This window comes from Prionailurus bengalensis, chromosome A1 (genome assembly GCF_016509475.1).
Source record: "Prionailurus bengalensis isolate Pbe53 chromosome A1, Fcat_Pben_1.1_paternal_pri, whole genome shotgun sequence".
Classification (NCBI taxonomy): Eukaryota; Metazoa; Chordata; class Mammalia; order Carnivora; family Felidae; genus Prionailurus; species Prionailurus bengalensis.
In genome coordinates, this window is record NC_057343.1 from 141807155 (window position 1) to 141828974 (window position 21820).

Below are 21820 nucleotides of genomic sequence, written 5' to 3' on the forward strand. Positions count from 1 at the left end.
TCACCAGAGATGTTCCTCTCTGCAACTCGGCTCAGACTTAATGAATCTGCATTCATCTCCTGGGGGCCTCAACTCACAAAATCAGCAGAAATGGTAAGTAAGCAGAGCATCCGAAAACTATTTTCTAGTCCTTGTCTGGCATGATCTCTATAAACCATGACAAATTATTTCTGGAGTTTCGTGTTCTCATCTGTGAAATGAGGAGCTAGAAAGTGGACTCTGCAAAAAGCGTGAAAACTTTTTGCTAGTAGGTGAAGGGGTTTAGGACAGTTACTGCCCCCCTCCCAATATGCCACTTTGCCATGTGGATTATCCTGAGCTGAAGTCACTTGAGGCCCTGAGAGCTCGAAGAAATTTTTGTCCTTCCTTACCCACAGAAGAACCTAAATTGGGTCTTTTCCAGAATAAGGGTTTTTAACAGAGATAAATTTTATCCGAGTGACCCATCTGCATGGTAGGGCAAACATCTAATTACCAAACATCTACCCATTTTATCATTCTATGGAAGTGCATTCCTTTCCTCGTAAGTCCCAGACCTCTACCTTCTTTTTAGTTCAGAATGACATAAAAACCTCATTTTGCTTATCTTTGAAATTTCCTCTTCTATGTGCATTTCCCCATACCTACGCCTATTAAATTTGATTTTTCTCTTGTTAGTGTGTCTCATGTGAATTTGATTCTTAGAGCAGCTATAAGGACCTTTGAGGAGACACGAATTCTTGCTCCCTGACTTAGGCAAGTGCAAAAAACGCAACCAGAGGAAGCGACCTTCAACCTAGCTTCCAGGGCCTCGCACACAGTTTCATACCGATTCTCTTCAGGCGCACAGAGAGGTTCGGTGGTACGGTAGAGAGAATGCGCATGTGTCGTAAGGCCCTTCCCGGTTTCCGTAGTTTCCTTTTAGGCTTTGGCCCCGCCCACCACCAGCGTTTCCGGCTCGACCCAGGAAGCTTCCGAGTTTCTGGCCACTGCTCTTCTGGCCGACCATTTCGCCAACGTTTTTTTCAGCTTTTTCGGTTGTGGGGAAGGTAGCTGCCAATAAAGTTTCCCCGTTTCAAAGTCTGGCGGATTGGGCCGGGCTCATCCTCTGTCCCCTTGCTTATTGCCCGCAGTCTTTCTAGGCTACTGGCAAGGAGCTTTAAGGTGTCATGGCCAGGGGCCGATCGGGCCCGGCCGGTCTGAGGCCAACTTCGGTTGCCCGCGGGCTCTCATGGCTTTTGGTCCCGCCGGCGACCACCTCAGTGTGAGCGCAGTCCCTCCACGCCCGCGGGCCGCCTTGCGCAAGACTCCATGGCCTCCGAGGCTCCGTCGCCTTCGCTGTCGCCGTCGTCACCACCCTCCCCCGAGCCTGAACTGGCCCAGCTGAGGCGGAAGGTGGAGAAGTTGGAATGCGAGTTGCGGAGCTGCAAGCGGCAGGTGCGGGAGATCGAGAAGCTGCTGCATCACACGGAGCGGCTGTACCAGAGCGCAGAGAGCAACAACCAGGAGCTCCGCACCCAGGTGCGCGGTCCGCTTCCAGCCTCGTGCCCCATTGCACCCAAGGCGATGCCTCCGGAGCCTTTGATAGCCTTGGAAGGGCTGCCTGGCAGGGTCCCAGAACTGCTTTATAGAGTTACCTGAAATAAAAGTTCAGTGCTGTTACAAATCCAAGTACTTTTGGAACTAGCCTAAGAGTTTGGGTTCCTCGATTTAGACAAGTGCGTGAGCTGATGGTGGGAAGTGAACTTCATTACCTTAGTTTTTGTTCTCATTTGTAACGTTCCCTTGGCGTTAGGAACATTTATACTATTTTTTCTAGATCGTTTTTGAGTTTGTTAAAGCTCTGGCCTTGAAGTAGGATCCCATTTATCACTCACTTGGTGTGAACTGATGTTGAGCCTCGGTTGGCCATAAAATGAGAATGTTGGTACCACACAAGCAAATTAAGTGTGAGCAAATGGTTTTAGAGTTTTACACACTGTTGAACGCTATATATTTGCCAGGTTGTTATTCTGGGCATTTACCATCTTGAGTTTTCTGGTGAAAGTAGGGAGGCCCATACTGTCTTTGTTAGAGACTTTAACCAGCTGACTTCATTTCCATAAAATGGAGTAAGCATAAATATTTAAGCAGTCACACTTCTTTTTTTCTCACTTTTAAAAACGAGCATATTTTTTTTTCCTCAGCTTGATTTGTTGGGCAGTTACACTCTCCCAACAAGTTATTTCCCTTTAATTATTAATGTCAGTTAAATTGTCTAGTTCTTTGTGATATACTGGTACATTTCCCAAAATTGCACATAAAGGCTCTACATGAAATGGTAGCAAACTTTGTTATGCTTTGTTATCAAATGATCTGTGAAAATAACTGCCGAGGTGCAGTGACTTGTGTGTCCGTTGTATAGGTTGTTGATAGGACATTATAGAAAATATATTTGTTTGCTCAGTAACTAGTTCTTGAACACTTAACATGAATGCATAAGGACTGTGCTAGGAGATTACTCAAATAGTTAAAATATGAGGGAAGGGGAGCAAAATATGACAGCCTTTAAAAAAAAACCTTTTATAATTATAAATTGTTAAAGTACTGCTTGTTACAGAGATCTAAAAGAACATTTTTTAGTGTTCGAAGAGCCAGCATTTTGTTACTAGTATTAATTTGATATGGTGGTCTTAACATGAAAATTGGAATGCATAAAAAACCATGAGTCTACTGTTGATAGTAACTCCTCTTTACCCTCCTCCTAGTGAGCCTCCCCTGGTGGTGGGTATGGTTTCAATGTTAACGGTCATCCCAAATCACTAGTATTTTATTTGGAGTGGCTTGAGAATTGAGGGTGAACTGATAAACATAATACAGGTTTGGGAGTCAAAAGAACTTTGTGCAAATTACTTTGTTCAGATTTCTCATGCAAAATGGTGATTAGGGTCACTATTTTGTAAGGTTTTTGGAAGAATTAATGAGAGGTTATCCAGAGTACTAAGTTCAGTGCCAAGGATGTAGCAAATACTAAGTAAATTATCTAGTAATAGTGGTAGTAGCCAGAGCCAGGACTGGGGCAAGGCAATCAGTAACCCAGGGCAAAAAATTTAAGGAGTACTCATTGTCTGGTACAGACCCTCTACTTCTGTGAAGCTGAGAATGAGTGCCTCCTTAAATTTTGTGGTCTTGGTGCCTTGTTTGGTTCACTCTAGTTCCACTGGGTGGTACTAATAGGATCTGATAACTAATGAGGTGGCTAGATAATCTGTGTGTAATCAGATTACCACCTTTCGACTTTTAAGCTTTATGTGTCATTAAATATTTAACTTTTTCATTTTTTCTTTTTGTTTTTTAGTTTTATGCCTATAATAGACGTTGTCTCACACTGAGATCTTTCCCAAATGAGATGTATTTATGGGATTGCTTCTCATCTGCTTATGGGTGTTTCCATACTGCTGCTGTGACCTTGGCATTCAGTGAGGCACAGGGAGGATAGATAGCCCCCTGAGGCACACCTCCATTCCCTTTTGCTGCAGTTACTTAGTCATGAGACTGTTTAAAGAACAGACTGTTTAAAGAACATGTCTGGGGGCGCCTGGGTGGCGCAGTCGGTTAAGCGTCCGACTTCAGCCAGGTCACGATCTCGCGGTCCGGGAGTTCGAGCCCCGCGTCAGGCTCTGGGCTGATGGCTCAGAGCCTGGAGCCTGTTTCCGATTCTGTGTCTCCCTCTCTCTCTGCCCCTCCCCCGTTCATGCTCTGTCTCTCTCTGTCCCAAAAATAAATAAACGTTGAAAAAGAAAAAAAAAAAATTAAAAAAAAAAAAAAGAACATGTCTGCTGTTTAAAGAAAAAAAGTGCATTAAAGCATATGAGTATTAATATATTTAGGTGAATGGTTACTTCCAGGTGGAGGACACTGCATGATACTAGATAGCTTCATCTGATGAGTAAGAATTAATGTTTTTTAAAATTAATTCTTTAGGGAGAACTGATTAAAATTTTAGTATAAAAACATTTGTATTGTTAGAAATAAGGGATCCTTTTTGAAAAGTCCTGTTAATTTAATTCATCTGATTTTTGGAGGAAATATTTTGAGATTTGGCAAGAGAGTATAAGAATAAAAACATCTCTGGACTGCCTGGCTGGCTCAGTCGGAAGAACTTGTGACTCTTGGTCTCGGAGTTGTGAGTTCAAGCCCCATATTGGGTATAGAGATTACTTAACTAAAAAAAATTTTAAAAACCTAAAAAAAAGAAAACATTTCCCTATGCAAATGTGAAAGGTGAAAGAAAGTCAGTTATAGCATTTTTTATTTTTATGAAAAGGGGACTAGCAGCTTTGGTGCTTCTCTAAAACTTTTACCAAGAAATACAATTCTTATAATTTCAGGAGCATGGTGTGTATATTATTAGGTTGTTATACGATTTCTTTTCCTTAAGTCTTGTTTTCTTTTAGGTAGAAGAGCTCAGTAAAATACTCCATTGTGAGAGAAACGAGGATAATAAAAAGTCTGATGTAGAAGTACAAACGGAGAACCACCCTCCTTGGTCAATCTCAGGTATTCAGCTTATAATGAAGTTATCTTAATGCTGTTACATTCACATCCTGCTAAGGCAGAGTTTTCTTTAAACTTAAAATAGACAAATATCGAAATAAACATGAGAACTGTTACATTGACTTCTCTCCATATGATTTGGTGTTTTCAGGTAATCTGTATGCTGCTCTGGTGGGAAAATAGAAATGTCATTCCTGTAAATATGTAGTATTGCTAATATGTTTTCAGTGGCACATTAACTGAGTAATGTTTGCCATGCTGTGAACCATCTACTCATATCTGGCCTTCCTTGTGACCAGGCACATGTGTTTTCTTGTTGATGCATTCCACTTAGTGTTGTGTTCAGTGCCATTCTCTTAGGCTCTTGTGAGAGTGATGAGCTCACAGCTATGACCTCATCAATGACATTGTGAGGCAAAATAACTGAGCAACTGAGTTTTAATAAATACGGATCACAAGAAATGATCTTTGCATTAAGTTTTGCTTTTTTAAATTCAGTATGTGATTTGACTAAATTGTTAAACACAGCAGCAGAATTAACATTACATATATGCATGATATATATATATCATATATAATATGATCACACGTGTTATATATATGATATTTAATATAATGTCTGTAATATGATCACATATATATATATATATATATATACACACACACATTTAAGTCAGCATCATGAGAGAAACTTGACCAAAAAAAATCAGCTTGATCTTTATCCCATGATCATTTGATAAGCAACTATATTAAGGTCGTACGTGATGAGAAGCTCATTTCTTTTGACAGAATATGACCTATATACCTTTTTCCTTTTTTTACTCTTGCTATGGAAAAATCCAAATCTACCACTTTTTTTCCTTTTTAGTTTGACAGCAGGGGTACTGAAGGTGATGTTACAATCAAAGATACCTACTTCTGCAGATTTATCTGCACTATCCATTTTAATCTGTTAAATTGTATACAGTTATAAAAATACATTATGTTTGCCTTGTGTGCTGTTTTGTGTTCAGTGCCAGTGGTTTGGAATTAACTTCTTTTATATATGTTTTTCTAATATGATATAACCTAATTTGTTTTTGCTACAGATTATTATTATCAGACATACTATAAGGATGCTAGTCTTCCAAATAAAGTGACTGAACCCTCAGTTCACCAAGATCAGGATATCGAAGCTTCTACTTTTAATTCTGAAGACCAGTCACAAGTAGAAAATGATGCTTACGCTGGTACTGATATAACGGAACATGTTAAATGTACGGAAGACCATTTTGCCTCAAATTCACAGGTAACGTTTAGCGTGAAACTGTTGATGGGGCATCTGGCTGTCTCAGTTGGCTGTGAATTTGAGTCTCATGTTGGGTGTAGAGACTACTTAAGTAAATAAAACTTAGAAAAGAAAAAAAAAAAAACTGTTGATGCCCTAAACATATCTTTCTCTGTTGTTATTATATAGAAAAATAGACTTCTTTGGTCCCTTATGACATATATCAGAGTTATAAACATTCTGTGCATAGTTATGCAGTGAATACTAACAGTTTTTGGGAAACAAAAATTGGAACTTGTTAATATATATAGTTTTTCTACTCTATTGTGTTCTAAAAATTTGTGATATACATAAGCTAAAAGAAAATTTATCACTATATTTTGACCCAACCAAAAAATTTTGGGCAATGGCCACAATATCTTGTTCACACTAAGAATTTTTTTTTAAGATTTTATTTATTTTTTTTTTTTAATTTTTTTTCAACGTTTATTTATTTTTGGGACAGAGAGAGACAGAGCATGAACGGGGGAGGGGCAGAGAGAGAGGGAGACACAGAATTGGAAGCAGGCTCCAGGCTCTGAGCCATCAGCCCAGAGCCTGACGCGGGGCTCGAACTCACGGACCGCGAGATCGTGACCTGGCTGAAGTTGGACGCTTAACCGACTGCGCCACCCAGGCGCCCCTTAAGATTTTATTTTTTAAGTGATCTTGCCACCCGATGTGGGGCTTAAACTCACAACCCCGAGATCAAGAGTCACATGCTCCACCAACTAAGCCAGCCAGGCACCCCCATACTAAAATCATTTTAATTCTTATTTAATGTCAAATATCTTCCCACTATTGCCTGAGTGTCATAGAAATGTGTTTCTTCACTTTCAATCAGGATCCCAGGATCCGAAGATATTCTTAAAGAATGTATCAGAGTCTATATTTTGTAGATTATTACCCTATAGTATCAGGCAATATTTTTGAGTAATGGTCACTCACTCACTTCTAATATCTTCAAAACTGGGTCAAAATTGAATTAACTAAAACACTAGTAACTATTTTTTACACTGGACCACACTGTAATTGATAGCCATTTCTTTCTATTGCAGAAATTGAAGTCTTATTATTTAAAATTGCTTTAAGTCTACTTTTTTTCTAATTCTGTCAACTTCTAAATTGACACAAGGAAGTATTGGTCTTACTTGACATGAATGTATCTTACCTAGGAGCCAGCGTCCGTATTAGCAACAGAAGATACATCCTTAGAAGGTTCTTCTTTAGCTGAAAGTTTGAGAGCTGCAGCAGAAGCTGCAGTGTCTCAGACTGGATTTAGCTATGATGAGAACACCGGACTGTATTTTGATCACAGCACCGGCTTCTATTATGATTCTGTAAGTATCTCCGACTGTTTAGTGTTGTATGGTTGTGTCCTTGCTGCTCGATACCAAGTATTCAACCTTAAACTGAATTAAGAAAAGCAAGAGGCTGTGTTTAAATTCAAAACTATTTGATTCACAGCTATTTGACATGAGTAAAGAGTTGTAGAATAGCTTATGATGCTACATTTCTATGTTCTTAACTAAATAAGTTAATTGTGGTTATTATAGATTAATATTTCCGAAAGGTCTAATAACCTTTTTTTTTTTTTTTAATTTTTTTTTTTTAATGTTTATTTTTGAGACAGAGAGAGATACAGAGCATGAACGGGGGAGGGTCAGAGAGAGGGAGACATAGAATCTGAAACAGACTCCAGGCTCTGAGCTGTCAGCACAGAACCCGACGCAGGGCTCAAACTCATGGACTGTGAAATCATGACCTGAGCCGAAGTCGGCCACCCAACCGACTGAGCCACCCAGGCGCCCCTCTAATAACCTTTTATATGTCAAGTAACATGCAGAGATGTTAGGGTATCAATACACTTGATCGTAGCCAAAAGGCCAAGAAGCGATCTTAGAGTATTAATAAAAACAGTTAACTATATTGTTGTACAATGTTTAAAAACCTAAACTAATATTTTTTCATAGAATTGATAAGGAAGTGACATTGTTAATGCTAGGCTTGGCCTGAGATACTTTAGAGTTGTTTCAAATACTTAATCCATTTGAGCCCCAAAGGGAGTCTTTTTCTGGAATTCTCAATAGCATGTTTATTATTAGTTTAAAACTTCTTTGGCTTTTAAGCATTTCTCTTTTTATTTTTTTCATTTTTATTTTTTTAAGTTTATTTCTGAGAGAGAGAGAGAGCATGAGCAGGGGAGGGGCAAAGAGAGAAGGAGAGAGAGAGAATCCTAAGCAGGCTCCACATTGTCAGCACAGAGCCTGACATGGGGCTTGATCCCACGAACCGTGAGATCATGACCTAAGCCGAAATCAGTAGCCAGACACTTAACTGATGGAGCCACGCAGGTGCCCCAGCATTTCACTTGTTTTAAAAATCAATGTTAACAGTGAGAACTAGGGATTTAGTATGGAATCAGACATGTTATGTGTGTAATGGACCACTGACCAGGACAGAATGAGAAAACAAAGTTCATGATTTATAATTCAGTATTATGGCTGTTGCCGTCTGGTACTTGAAATGGGATTTCATTTAGGATTTGATGAAAATGATGATGGCACTTACATATGTATATACCTCAACCTCAGTGGCTTAGGCATGTGATCTCCTCAGGAATTCTAGAATGTGGTACCCCAAAGTGGAGCAGATGTTCACCGTTCCAATCACTGGAATTATTGTTAGCTAATTGAAGGAACATAATGATAATACTAAATAGTTAGATGAAAGATTTCATTAGCTTGTCAGTTTGCTCTTGGTTTTCTTTGTAAATCCCTTATGAAGAAAGGGTTTTCTTCCACAGAGGTATGCTAATTGACAATGCTAATTAATACCCCAAAAATTAACGTTTTTTATTACCAAAGAGAGTAGCTGATTAAATATTTATTTGGTTTTGAGGAGAATACAGAGTTTGTACGTATATGATGTTAGTCTTCATCATTCGTCTACCTTCCTTTCTGTCTCTCTCCTCCTACATCTCTTCTATAAGTGGTTATGTGTAACATTGTGTAGGTTGTGTTTTAGTAAATTAGGGACATAATTGTTTTGCCCTTTTTATTGTGCCAGCTTTCATTTTATTTTTTTATTTTAATTTTCATTTTTCTTCTATTGTTGAAAATGTGTTTTGGACTGAAAGACACGAGATTAAATAGGTTTGAGTTATAAAAGTTTTATTATCATCACTTCCATTCAGTTTTTTAGTTTCAGGAAAGATAGTGAGAATTCTAAGTATTTTTGTAAGAGATCCGCAAAGTGAATTAAACAAAATAAATTTAATATCAACTCTTAGAAAATAGTCTTTTCCAGGCAGGTTTAGTTGGTTAACCTTAGTATATTGTAAGATGTTTCCAACTCTGATCTACATAGGTTTATGATGTAAATAAAACATAGATTGTTCCATTAAATCTTGATTATAAAATATGGGCCAGTATCTAATAAATATAGATGATTATATAAATTAATCGTTGTGGTTTTTATCCATAATTTGCCAAAATTCATTTTTGCGTAGCTGTTTTACTTAATTACTTACGGTAGAATTAGTAAAGACAGTTATTTATCACTTTCTTTATATAAACTATTATGTTGTATTTATGAGCTTAATTTTTGTAAGTTGGAGGGTTTGTTTTGTTTTGTGAGAGAGAGAGAGAGAGAGAGAGAGAGAGAGCAAGCAAGCACAAGCTGGGGAGAAGGACAGAGAGAGAGAATAGATCCCACAACCCTGGGATTATTACCTGAGCTGAAATCAAGAGTTGGATGTTCAACTGACTGAGCCACCCAGGCGCCCCAGAGCTTAATTTTAATTTCAGTTTTTCTTCAGAGCTTTTAGTCGTGAACACTAAAAGGCAGGTATTTGTTTTATGACATTGAGAGAATGGTTGGGAGTTTTATACTACCAAACCATTATTGGGTAATCATAAGGATAATAAGTCTGGAATTGCTTTTATGGTCAGCTGTTTTTGATGCATGCCTTAGTTTTCATGACTTCTGAAAGGTTTTTTTGCTGTCATTTTTCATTAATGTATTAAGTTGAACCATATGAAATTCCTGTTTTTGTAAATGTGAAAATGGTCAAATATTGCCAGTTTCGTGAGATTCAGTTTAATATTTAAATGTATTCGTTTTTCATACTAAGAAAATCACTGCAAATATTGCATGGCAAAGTATTTTGGAAAATTATAAGCGTTTTCCTTTCTGTCATCTTTACTCATTATCTTCAGAAAATACTAGAAACATTTATTAAAAAAAAGAAACCTTTACTATTTTTGAATGTATTTGGTTTATGTTGTTTATTTTTAAATTTTATTTCATCTTATCTGATTAGAACTTACTGTTTTCTTGTCTTTGAAAGGAAAATCAACTATATTATGATCCTTCCACCGGAATTTATTACTACTGTGATGTGGAAAGTGGTCGATACCAATTTCATTCTCGAGTTGATTTGCAACCTTATCAGACTTGTGGCACAAAACAAAGTAAGGATAAAAAATTGAAGAAGAAAAGAAAGGATCCAGATTCTTCTATAACAAATGAGGAAAAGGTAATGTCTTCATAATTTTAAAAATTTATATAATGATGTAATTCTGTCAAAGTTTTTGATGAAACTGAAAATCATAATTCAGTAACTATATTTCAAGCATATCAAGATAACAAGATATCAGAATCTATCAACCAAGGAGCATTCACATGGGGGCAAACATGTACTTTTTCACAAATTCTCAGTCACTGCAAATAGAAGGAATTTCTTAAAGTTTGAAGGAGGTAGATTTAGGGCAGATAAAATATTCATGTGTTACATAATTTGGAAGAAGAGCAGTCAGACCCTCAGTCAATTGTGTAATTGCACAGTTTACAATAATAAAAGAAAAACCCAGATTGTATGTAGGTGTAGATAAAAGTTCAACTTCTTAATCATGTTGAGCTATTTCTTACCTATTATGTTAGCAAACATTAAATGAGTTGCTAGCAAATACGGGGTAGTTACATATTTATTAGAAGTGGAAATTGGTGTGTTTGGGGAAAGTAGATGGGCCTTTTTAAATTTTTTTTTTTTTTTTAACATTTATTTATTTTTGAGACAGAGAGAGACAGAGCATGAACAGGGGAGGGTCAGAGAGAGGGAGACACAGAATCTGAAACAGGCTCCAGGCTCTGAGCTGTCAGCACAGAGCCCGACGCGGGGCTCGAACTCACAGCCCTCACGGACCGCGAGATCATGACCTGAGCCGAAGTCGGCCGCTTAACCGACTGAGCCACCCAGGCGCCCCTAGATGGGCCTTTTGTATCAATCACCATAAAAATGTTCATATTCTTTAACTGGAAAATCTCTTTTGTAGTAATTTTCAAAATCCAAAGAAAGAAAAATACTTTGTTATATAGCAGTATATTTATTTTAAGTTTATTTATTTTGAGAGAGACAGAGACAGCATGAACAGGAGAGGAGCAGAGAGAGAGAGAGAGAGAGAGAGAGAGAGAGAGAGAGAGAGAATCCCAAGCAGGCTCCATACTGTCCATGCAGAGCCAGACACAGCGCTCGAATTCACAAAACCGTGAGGTCGTGACCTGAGCCGAAATCAGGAGTTGGATGCTTAACTGACTGAGCCACCCAAGTGCCCCTATATAGCAATATTTTTAAGAACAGAAAAAAATGAAGAGTTCATATGGCCTGCAAGATCCTGGTTAAGAAAATGATAGTATGGGGCGCCTGGGTGGCGCAGTCGGTTAAGCGTCCGACTTCAGCTCAGGTCACGATCTCACGGTCCGTGAGTTCGAGCCCCGCGTCGGGCTCTGGGCCGATGGCTCAGAGCCTGGAGCCTGTTTCCGATTCTGTGTCTCCCTCTCTCTCTGCCCCTCCCCCGTTCATGCTCTGTCTCTCTCTGTCCCAAAAATAAATAAAAAACGTTGAAAAAAAATTAAAAAAAAAGAAAATGATAGTATGTTTAATTTAAAAAACATTCTTTAGGTCTTAAAATGGTAATATATAAAGACAGAGGGGAACTTTAAAAATGCTTGTGATACTAGGGGCGCTTGGGTGTCTCAGTCAGTTAAGTCTCCAACTTCGGCTCAGGTCATGATCTCACAGCTCCGGAGTTCAAGCCCCAATTTGGGCTCTGTGCTGACAGCTCAGAGCCTGGAACCTGCCTCAGATTCTGTGTCTCCCTCTCTTTATGCCACTCCCCAACTCTCCTACTTGAGTGTGCTCACGTTCATCAATCATTTTATAGTGATAAAATGTTATTTATATATAATAAATGATAAGATTTTGTAGATACTAGGTAGATAAAATAATAAAATGAATTTCACCTGCTTTTACCTTTTTACTGTGGTTTCTAGGAAAATTTAAAGTATATACACGGCTTACATTATATTTTTGTTGGACAGCAGTGGTCTAGGCTGTCGCATGGTCTAAGCAATATGTGGTAAGAGCCTGTACTAGGACAAATGATAAGGAGAGAGAATTGGGATAAAGTATAAACATAGTCCATAGCACTTGGTAATTGATTCCATGTAATAGTGAAGGGGATGTCAAAGATAACTATACGATTTTTGATGTGGATGATAAATGGATGGTAATGTCATTAAGCAAGAAAGGGAGCATGAGAGGAAGAGGGGTTATAGGTAAGAGCTGTTGTTATTTCATATATAATGTACGTATATCTTCACTAATTCATTGAAACATTTGGCATTAAACATTAGAAGATGGTCGTGTTTAAGACATTTTTCTCTGTTCCTACCTCCCTACCTACCTCTTTCCAGGATTTGAATTCAGAAGATCAAAAAGCATCCAGTTTTGAACATATAGGCTGCAGTGAGGGAGAAGATTTTGCAAATGTGAAAAAGAAAGCCAAAATGGACATTCATTACAAAAACAGTCCCACCAAATTCACTGTTCCAGTTAGTGGAAAGACTGTAGAATCTTCTCTTAATGAAAACATTTATAATTCAATGTCATTTAAAGATGAGAAAATCATGGAGACTGATAGTGAGCCAGAAGAAGGTGAAATTACAGACTCTCAGACAGAGGACAGTTATGATGAAGACATTACCAGTGAGGACAATGTAACTGCAGAAGATACTGAGGATGAAGGTGAATAAATAACCATTGTTTAATTTTCTATAAAGAACCCAGTTTGGTCATTGTAAAAGAGCAAGACGTTAAAAATGTTAGAAACGCATGTAATGTATCTGCCAAAAAATAAACTGTTTGAAGCTGATTATTTTAATGATAGTGTTGAAAATTATGTGGGCTACCACTTGGTTATTTTTAGAGGGAAGGATTTGAATACATGACTAATACTTGGACCTTTAAAGTTTTATTGCATCGAATGGCCTAATCAGTAGAACAAAACCAAGTTACATATATTCTAACCCTAAAGATACATGTGTTGTCTGTCTGAGTGGGCTAGATCTTTGGAGGCCACTTATGAAATTGAAGGGAAAAAATAAATTGCCTTTAAAAACATGTAGTCCATAAATTAAGCTACATAAGTATTAGGGTAAGTCTTACATTTTTTAACTTGAGGTCATAAAGGTATACTTTTTTAAAACCCAAGATTTCATATTAGGCCATATGAACTTACTTTCTTCTTGAAAATAGTCACCCCACTCCCCCCCCCCCTTTTTTTTTTAAAAAGGAGGACTCAGTTTTTCTAAGTTAATATAAGAATTCTTGTTTAGGAGAAATTTGTTGTTGTTTTTGTTTTGAGAGAGTGCTAGCTGGGGAGGGGCAGAGAGAGAGGGGGGACAGAGGATCTGTAGCAGGCTCTGTGAGGACAGCAGAGAGCCTCATGCAGGACTTGAACCCACAAACCTTCATAAGATCGTGACCTGAGCCTAAATCAAGAGTCCGATTCTTAACTGACTGAGCCACCCAGGTGCCCCTAGGTTGATCCCTTTAAATCTTAAGTGTTAAAGCCTTACTTATTATGTATGTCATATGGCAGAATTTAAGAAGGTTGTTTCAAACAGAATTAAGATTTTGATCAATACATTTTATTTTATGGATGCTTCTTATTTCCTGCCTAGAAATTAGACATCTCTAACTTTTTCCCATAGCATTTGGATTAATACTTTACTGATTTTTTTCTTTAACAGATGAGGAAAAAATTTGGCCCCCATGTATTAGAGTAATTGTTATTAGATCACCAGTGTTGGAGACAGGATCACTTTTTATCATTACAGCTGTTAATCCTGCTACAATTGGAAGGTAAAAATGTTTAATGTTACTCTGTTTGTATATTTATCTTATTCCAGTGGATTGTACATTACTCAAGCTGTTACCTTGAAATGTGCAAACACTTTTTGCCGGGCAGACACTTAGTGACATCCATGTTCCTCCCTCTTCCACTCAGAAAATATTGTTGATACTTATGTTTTCTCACAGAGATTTTGTCATTTTCTTAACTTTTTAGGTTTAAATTACTTACTTAAATACAAGTGTTCGTCTGGTATTTAATCTTCCTCCTCTGTTTCTTTGTGACTCGTAACCAGCTTGGTAGAGAGGTAGGTTTCAATCATGAGTAGGATAATTTCATTTTTTGCCAACCGGAAAGAAAAATCTATTCTTAATTCAGATTCTATATAGTATCTTAACTTTAAATTCTTGAGAATAGTATGGTCCTTTTACATGCAGTAATAGAAGTGGCAAATAGTCAACAGATTTGGAATAGGTGATTGATACTAGTACATAGGATATGTTGTCCCACTGGATGTTTTATTATTATTTTTAAAAATTTTTGTTTTGAGAGTGTGCATGCATGAGCGTGGTGGAGGGGCAGGGAGAGAGGGGGAGAGAGAATCCCAAGCAGGCTCCACACTCAATGCAGAGCCCCACGTGGGACTCCATCTCAGAATCATCAGATGGTAAACTGACCCGATAAGAAGAGTCAGATGCTTAATGGACTGAGCCACCCAGGTGTCCTACTGGATGTTAATATTAACTTGGGGTAGATGTTTCAAAAAGTAAAAGTGATCCTGGAACTTCCTTTCAAATAGGAAATTTAGAGTAGGATTAAGGAAACTGGACTTAGTATAATAGAAAGGCTTGTATTTTAACATTATATTTTAAAACAACAATGACAAAATCTTAAAAAAAAAAATTGTTGGGGTTCCTGGGTGACTTGGTTAAGCATGTGACTTTGGCCTAGGTCATGATCTCACAGTTGGTGAGTTTGAGCCCTGTGTCGGGCTCTGTGCTGACAGCTCAGAGCCTGGAGCCTGATTCGGCTTCTGTGTCTTCTTCTCTCTCTGCCTCTCCCCTTCTCACGTGCATGCACCTGCTCACTCTCTCTCTTTCTCTCTCTCTCTCTCTCTCTCTCTCTCTCTCTCTCTAAATATTAAATTGTTTCTTTGTTAACTATAAGTGCTTAATCTATATATGGTTCAAAAATTGTTAAAGACATCTTACTTTGCAGAGAAAAAGATATGGAGCATACTCTCCGAATCCCTGAAGTTGGTGTTAGTAAGGTAAGCTCTTTGGCTTTTCAAATGTGTAGCTTCATAGATATTGATTTTATGAATCTTCATTATGGCAGAAAACTTAGGGGCTTTTTCATTTAATAGAAATTTAATAGTTTAGGTAGTGATGGTAATGAAAACAATTTAGATTTGTTTATTCCACTGCTTGAGAAAATAATGTTTTATCAAAATTTGAGTAAACAAAATTATATTTAATTTTTAACAGTTTGGAGCAGGAGTAGAAATGTGGATTAATTTAAGTATTAAAGTAACACCCATTTAACAAACATTTATTAAATGAAATAAATGTGCTAGATATGATTGTAGTTTAAAAATGAATCAGACCTGGATTCAAGCTACGTTATTAGACGGTTGCGATTCAGGCTGTTACTAGACGGTTGTGTTTGAGTCCAGAGTATTTTACAACTCCAGAACAATCTGTCCTCCACCACCCAAGGCTCTCCATTTATAACTCTTCCTAGTTGCTCCTGTAATGGTTTCAGGAAAAAGAACACTTGGGTTTTCAAATGAAACAGTAAGAACAGAGTTACAATTTTAGTTACAAGAAGAAAAACAAAAGGTTTTGCTACTGAGACTCTGTATACTTGATATTATCTTCTTGTGTATTTTCTGTTGTTTTCTGCTTCTCTTTTATGGTTGTTATCTTTTTTTCTGATCTTTCATAATCCCCATTTTGTTTCTATTTAGTAGAATGTAATACGGATTTAAAGTATATGTTTTATGTGATTTTTGTCTTGTGGGGATGAAACTTGTTTTCCATTATTTGTTCAAAAGTGTACTTCTTTTTACTTTGTTTTGACTCCTTTAGAAGGGAGGAAATTTTCATAATTTTAACCCTGAGCAAATTATCTTGCTTTTTTACTTTACTATGACTCTTAATTTTTCTGCCTCCAAAGAAAACTGTGATTTAAATAGCAAAGAAGTCCTTCTCCCACTCTATCTAAAATATAGGTAGTTGTGTGGTGGCGTTTCTGCCTTTTCTTTCTTTCTTTTAAACTAAGGTGTTCAGTGATGGGGTAAATAGTTTCTTGCTGTCTGAAATCAGTTTGACAGTATATATCACACATTTCCAAGTTGATGAAAAAATTAAAAAAAAACCCACACACTTAATATTAGGGGAAAAAATAGAAACATGTATTTAACCACTGGATAGGAGAAGAACTTCTACGTTTAGAAAAAGGAAAAAATCACAGAAGACAAGATAATTTTGAATAATTTAAGTTTGAAGTTCTTTTTTAAACAAATTCAAAAGGCAGACTAGGTGGGGCACCTGGCTGGTTCAGTCCATAGAGCATGTGATTCGTGATCTCAAGGTCATGAGTTTGAGTCCCATGTTGATGATAGAGTTTACTTTAAAAAAATTTTTTTTTGTTTTGAGAGAGAGTATGAGCAGGAGAGGGGCAGAGAAAGAGGGAGACAGAGAAACTGAAGTAGGTTGCAGACTCTGAGCTGTCAGCACAGGTCCCAATGCAGGCTCACACCTATGAACTGTGAGATCATGACCTAAGCCAAAGTCAGACACTTAACCAACCGAGCCACCCAGGCACCCCATGTAAACAAAGTACTATGGAGCAAGGAGGGAATGCTTGGTCCTGAGTATTGAAAATCTGGAAAAACTTCCTGAGAAGTTCATCTTCAGGGGCTTCTGGCTGGCTCAGTTAGAGCATGTGACTCTCAGGGTTGTGAGTTTAAGCCCCATCTTGGGTGTAGAGATTACTTACAAAAATAAAATTTTGGGGCGCCCGGGTGGCTCAGTTGGTTAAGCATCCTACTTCAGTTCAGGTCATGATCTCACAGTTCATGAGTTTGAGCCCCGCATTGGGCTCTGTGCTCACAGCTTGGAGGAGCCTGCTTCCGATTCTGTCTCCCTCTCTCTCTGCCCCATCCCCACTCATGCTCTCTCTCTGTCTTAAAAAGAAATAAAAACATTAAAAAAATTTTTTTTTAAATAAAATCTTTAGGGGTGCGTGGGTGGCTCTGTTGGTTAAGCACCCAACTCTTGATTTCACCTCAGGTCGCGATCTCACATCAGGCTATGTACTGATACCACGTAGAGCCTGCTTGGGATTCTGTCTTCCTCTCTCTCTGCCCCTCCCTCGCTTGCTCTGTATCACCCTCAAAATAAGTAAAAATAAAGTTAAAAAAAAAAATAAAATCTTAAAAGTTCACCTTGAATATTTTAAATCAACTTTTATATTAAGAATTTTCAATGATAAAGACCAATACTTACATTAGGTGAAAAATAATTTCAAATTGTTGTTGTAATATAATCTGAACTATGTTATAAAACTAGAAAATGTAAGACACACACTAAATTATTAATGGCAATGATAGATGGAATTATAAGGAACTTTTTTTCTGTAGCCGTCACTTTTCTGCCAGGGCTATTACAATATTTCTGTATTCAGAAAAAAAAAGTATTAAAAATAGCAAAAGTTGGGGCACCTAGCTGGCTCAGTTGGTAGAGTTTGCAGCTCTTGATCTCGAGGTTGTGAGTTCGAGCCCCACATTGGGCCTAGAGCTTATTTAAAAACAATCGTTTTTAAATAGCTAAAGTTATCAGAGCCTTAAATCTATCTTATCCTATCATAGAGAAATTATCTGTGGTTTAAAAAGTATTAAATTTTATAATTACTTCAGGGTTTTTTTGTTTTTTTTGTTTTTTTAAGTTTCATGCAGAAATTTATTTTGACCATGACTTACAAAGTTATGTCCTTGTGGATCAAGGTAGTCAAAATGGTACAATTGTTAACGGAAAACAGATTCTTCAGGTGAGTGTATATTTATTAATTACTTGCACATCAGTTTTAAAAACCAAACTGAAATTTTTATTCCTGAAGGCCATAGTTATTATACTTATCATTTGGTTCAGATTACTGTTCAAGCCCAAATGTATTACATGGAAGGGGGTTCCCAGAAAGAGCTGAAAAATGTATATAATAAGTGGATACTTAACTCTTGACTTTTATCATAATTGTATATCTTATCTTATTTTAGAAATAAATGCATTTTAAAGCTGTTCAGAGTAAACATTCTTATAGTAACTTTAGGGGCACTCCTTTTTTTTTTTGGTGTTTTTAAAAAAATTATTTTAATGGAAATACTGCTAAACTGGAAACTCCTTGAAGACAGAGGCTGTGTCTATCCAGTGAACTCTTTAAGGTGCTTATTATTATTAGCACATAATAAACTATATGGAAGGGAGTGGGGAATACCTTAATTTTTAGTCTGTAAGAATAAAAAATGAAGTAAAACTGAATTATCAGAGACAATAAGAGGAAAAAAGAGAAATGTGCCCTTATCCCCTTAACATTTTATCTTTTTGACTGTGATAGATATTTGTTTTGGTAATAGATTGTTTGATGTTTGGGTTGGGTATTTCTATAGGATTGTGCATGGAGCCAGGGAGATTAGGGGATTTGATAATATAAAAGTTAGAAGTTGCTCAGTTCAGCTTTCTTTAGTTGAAAGTTCTATCATCCTCAAGTTGTGGAAATGTATGCCGTATGTGCATATGTGTGTCTTTCTCAGTGAGAACCATCCTAAATATTTTTTTTTAATCAGACATTACTTAGCATAGACATAAAATAATCTCATGTAATACTTGGGTTTCTGTTTTGTAATTTTTTCTTTTAGCCTAAAACTAAATGTGACCCTTATGTACTTGAGCATGGTGACGAAGTGAAAATTGGAGAGACTGTACTGTCCTTTCACATCCACCCTGGCAGTGATACCTGTGACGGCTGTGAACCAGGACAGGTTCGAGCTCACCTTCGTCTTGATAAGAAAGATGAATCTTTTGGTATGTGAAATGTATTGTTACATGAAAGCATGATAAGTTTTTTACTTAATTCACTGGAGTGTTCTAAAACGTATCAACTACCAACTTTCATATCTATTTGATATAACACTATATTGAGATACATTTGGATTTCAGTGAATATTATCACATGAGACTAAGGAATGACATATAGTTGAAATTTGAAACCTAGACTAGTAGATTATGATTTTAGTTGATTTTTCTGTGTAGCAGTTTAGCTGTGCTGTTACAGCATTAGGTTGCTTTCTGACATGTAAGGTAATGATGAGCTATTTTTGCTAATCCAGTTTAGTAGGCTTTGGAGGCAGCACTGCAGTGATAGCTAAATGTCCTTCAAAAGAATAATTGTGGGGGCGCCTGGGTGGCTCAATCGGTTAAGCATCTGACTTCCACTCAGGTCATGATCTCATGGTCTGTGAGTTCGAGCCCCTCATCAGGCTCTGTGCTGTCAGTTCAGAGCCTGGAGCTTGCTTCAGATTCTGTCTCCCCCATTCTCTCTCTCTGCCCCTCCCCCACTCACACTCTGTGTCTATCAAAAAATGAATAAACATTTAAAAAAATTTAAAAAAGAATTGTGACATAATTATAGTAAAGATTAGTTTGCTTTTGACTTCTCTGTGGGGATATGAAGAAGTCATCCACAAACTCTGTCAGATAATAACATAGAAAATAATAGACCAGGGTATTAAGAGTTATTGGTTGATAACAGTTTGTGTTGATACATCATTTGTGTATATACCATTATTTTCTTTCTTTCTTTTTTTTTTTTAACGTTTATTTATTTTTGAGACAGAGACAGAGCATGAATGGGGGAGGGACAGAGAGAGAGGAAAACACGGAATCAGAAGCAGGCTCCAGGCTCTGAGCCATCAGCCATCAGCCCAGAACCCGACGCGGGGCTCGAACTCACGGACCGCAAGATCGTGACCTGAGCTGAAGTCGGACGCTTAACCGACTGAGCCACCCAGGTGCCCCAATATACCATTATTTTCTATAGTAACACCATAAGAGGTTGCTATCTTGCTTTAAAATCCACTCATCCAAGGGCACCTGGGTGGCTCAGTTAAGTGTCCGACTCTTGATTTGGCTCAAGTCATGATCTCATGGTGAGTGAGATCAAGCCCTGCTGATAGCACAGAGCCTGCTTGGGATTCTCTCTCTTTTTCTTCCCTTCCCTGCCTCCCCTGCTCATGTGTGCACGCTTGTGTGTGTATGCATGCGCACACATGCGCTTCCTCTCTCTCAAAATAACATTAAAAAAATATCCACTAATCTAAGGTCACCCAAGGACCCCCTATTTTCTGTTTTCTGATACTAGATTATGAAAATGAGTTACAGTACATTACACAATAATATGAATCTTGGGTTCAGTGATTTTTCTTTTGAACATGCCTGTATTCCTTTGGAAAATTAACCATATTTCTGCATTTAGGATTCTATTAAAATAATATTAAAAAGTTAAGATAATATTAAATATGATAATATTAAAAAATTCAGTGTTTCTTTTGGTGTCCATACTGTAACATTCTTATAACTTTTGGGTTTTGGTTTATTTTCCAAGTAGATTTAGTTACCAAAATGCTGAAAGGACATCACCACAACCCAAGATTCTTTTATATTAATGCTTATTTGAACTTATAGTTGATATGCAGGTGGATTAGTATTTTATTATTAAACAACACTATTTTATGTAAAATCTGTCAGGTTTAGTTTTTTTTTTTTTAAAGAAGCTCACTTTTTCCTTTTAGTTGGTCCAGCACTAAGTAAGGAGGAAAAAGAGTTGGAAAGGAGAAAAGAATTAAAGAAAATACGAGTAAAATATGGTTTGCAGGTAAGGATGTTAAATATTGTTACATGTATTAATTGTTCATCTGGTTCTAAGTTAAAAATGTCTTTAGGTATGTTTAGTCCATTTTATATATAAAAATAGAGCTGTTTATAATGATTTTGAGATTTATGTGATTTCTGTAAGTTGGTTACTGTTTACCTCAACAACTGTTGAGGCTAGAGTAGAAAAATGATAATAATATCCAACATTTGAATAGCCATTTCTGGTTTTTAAAAAATATGCATTAAAATGGTACCTTTGAAGGATGTTCTTGGAGGACTGGTACTGCCTGATCTCAAGACTTATTATAAACTACAGTAATTAGTACAGTATTGGAATAAAGATAAATGGATCAGGGGAACAGAATAGTGACTTGAGAAATAAATTGATAGGTAGATAGATAGATTAGATAGATAGATAGATAGATAAACGTATGGGGGTGTAATGTGTATGATTTTTAGCAAAGGTGTGAAGGCAGTTTGGTGCAGAAAGGATGGCCTTTTTCAATAAATATGCTGGAACACTTGTACAGCCATTTGCAAAAACAAAAGAACTTTGATCTAAACCTTGTAACTTATAAAAATGAACTCACAGTGGATCATAAATATAAATTTAAAACTTTAAACAATAAAGTTTCTAGAAGCATACCTTTAAGAAAAACAAGTAGTTTTGAAGATATATCTAACACCAAAAGCACAATCCATAGAAGTGCAAATTAATGAATTGCACTTCCTCCAAAATTTCTCTTCTTATTATAAGGACACTATTAAAGCAAAGATAAGCCACAGACTTCAGGAAAATATTTATAGATTATATATCTGATAAAAAAAAATCCTAGATCTTATATCTGGAATGTATAAAGTACTCCCAAGAC

General features: G+C 36.9%; 1 protein-coding gene across 1 annotated transcript in view; it reads left to right on the forward strand.

The window, feature by feature from the left end:
- The first annotated feature begins 924 nt into the window (after positions 1-924).
- The window catches only part of AGGF1 (angiogenic factor with G-patch and FHA domains 1), a 29778-nt gene continuing 8882 nt past the window's right edge, over positions 925-21820 (forward strand). The window contains exons 1-11 of the mRNA XM_043592490.1: positions 925-1500; positions 4416-4518; positions 5604-5803; positions 6997-7161; positions 10173-10361; positions 12578-12908; positions 13916-14027; positions 15235-15286; positions 17968-18069; positions 18935-19100; positions 20867-20949. Of these exons, the coding sequence (XP_043448425.1) occupies positions 1291-1500; positions 4416-4518; positions 5604-5803; positions 6997-7161; positions 10173-10361; positions 12578-12908; positions 13916-14027; positions 15235-15286; positions 17968-18069; positions 18935-19100; positions 20867-20949 (1713 nt within the window). The 5' untranslated portion in view covers positions 925-1290. The remainder of the gene's footprint in view (positions 1501-4415; positions 4519-5603; positions 5804-6996; positions 7162-10172; positions 10362-12577; positions 12909-13915; positions 14028-15234; positions 15287-17967; positions 18070-18934; positions 19101-20866; positions 20950-21820) is intronic.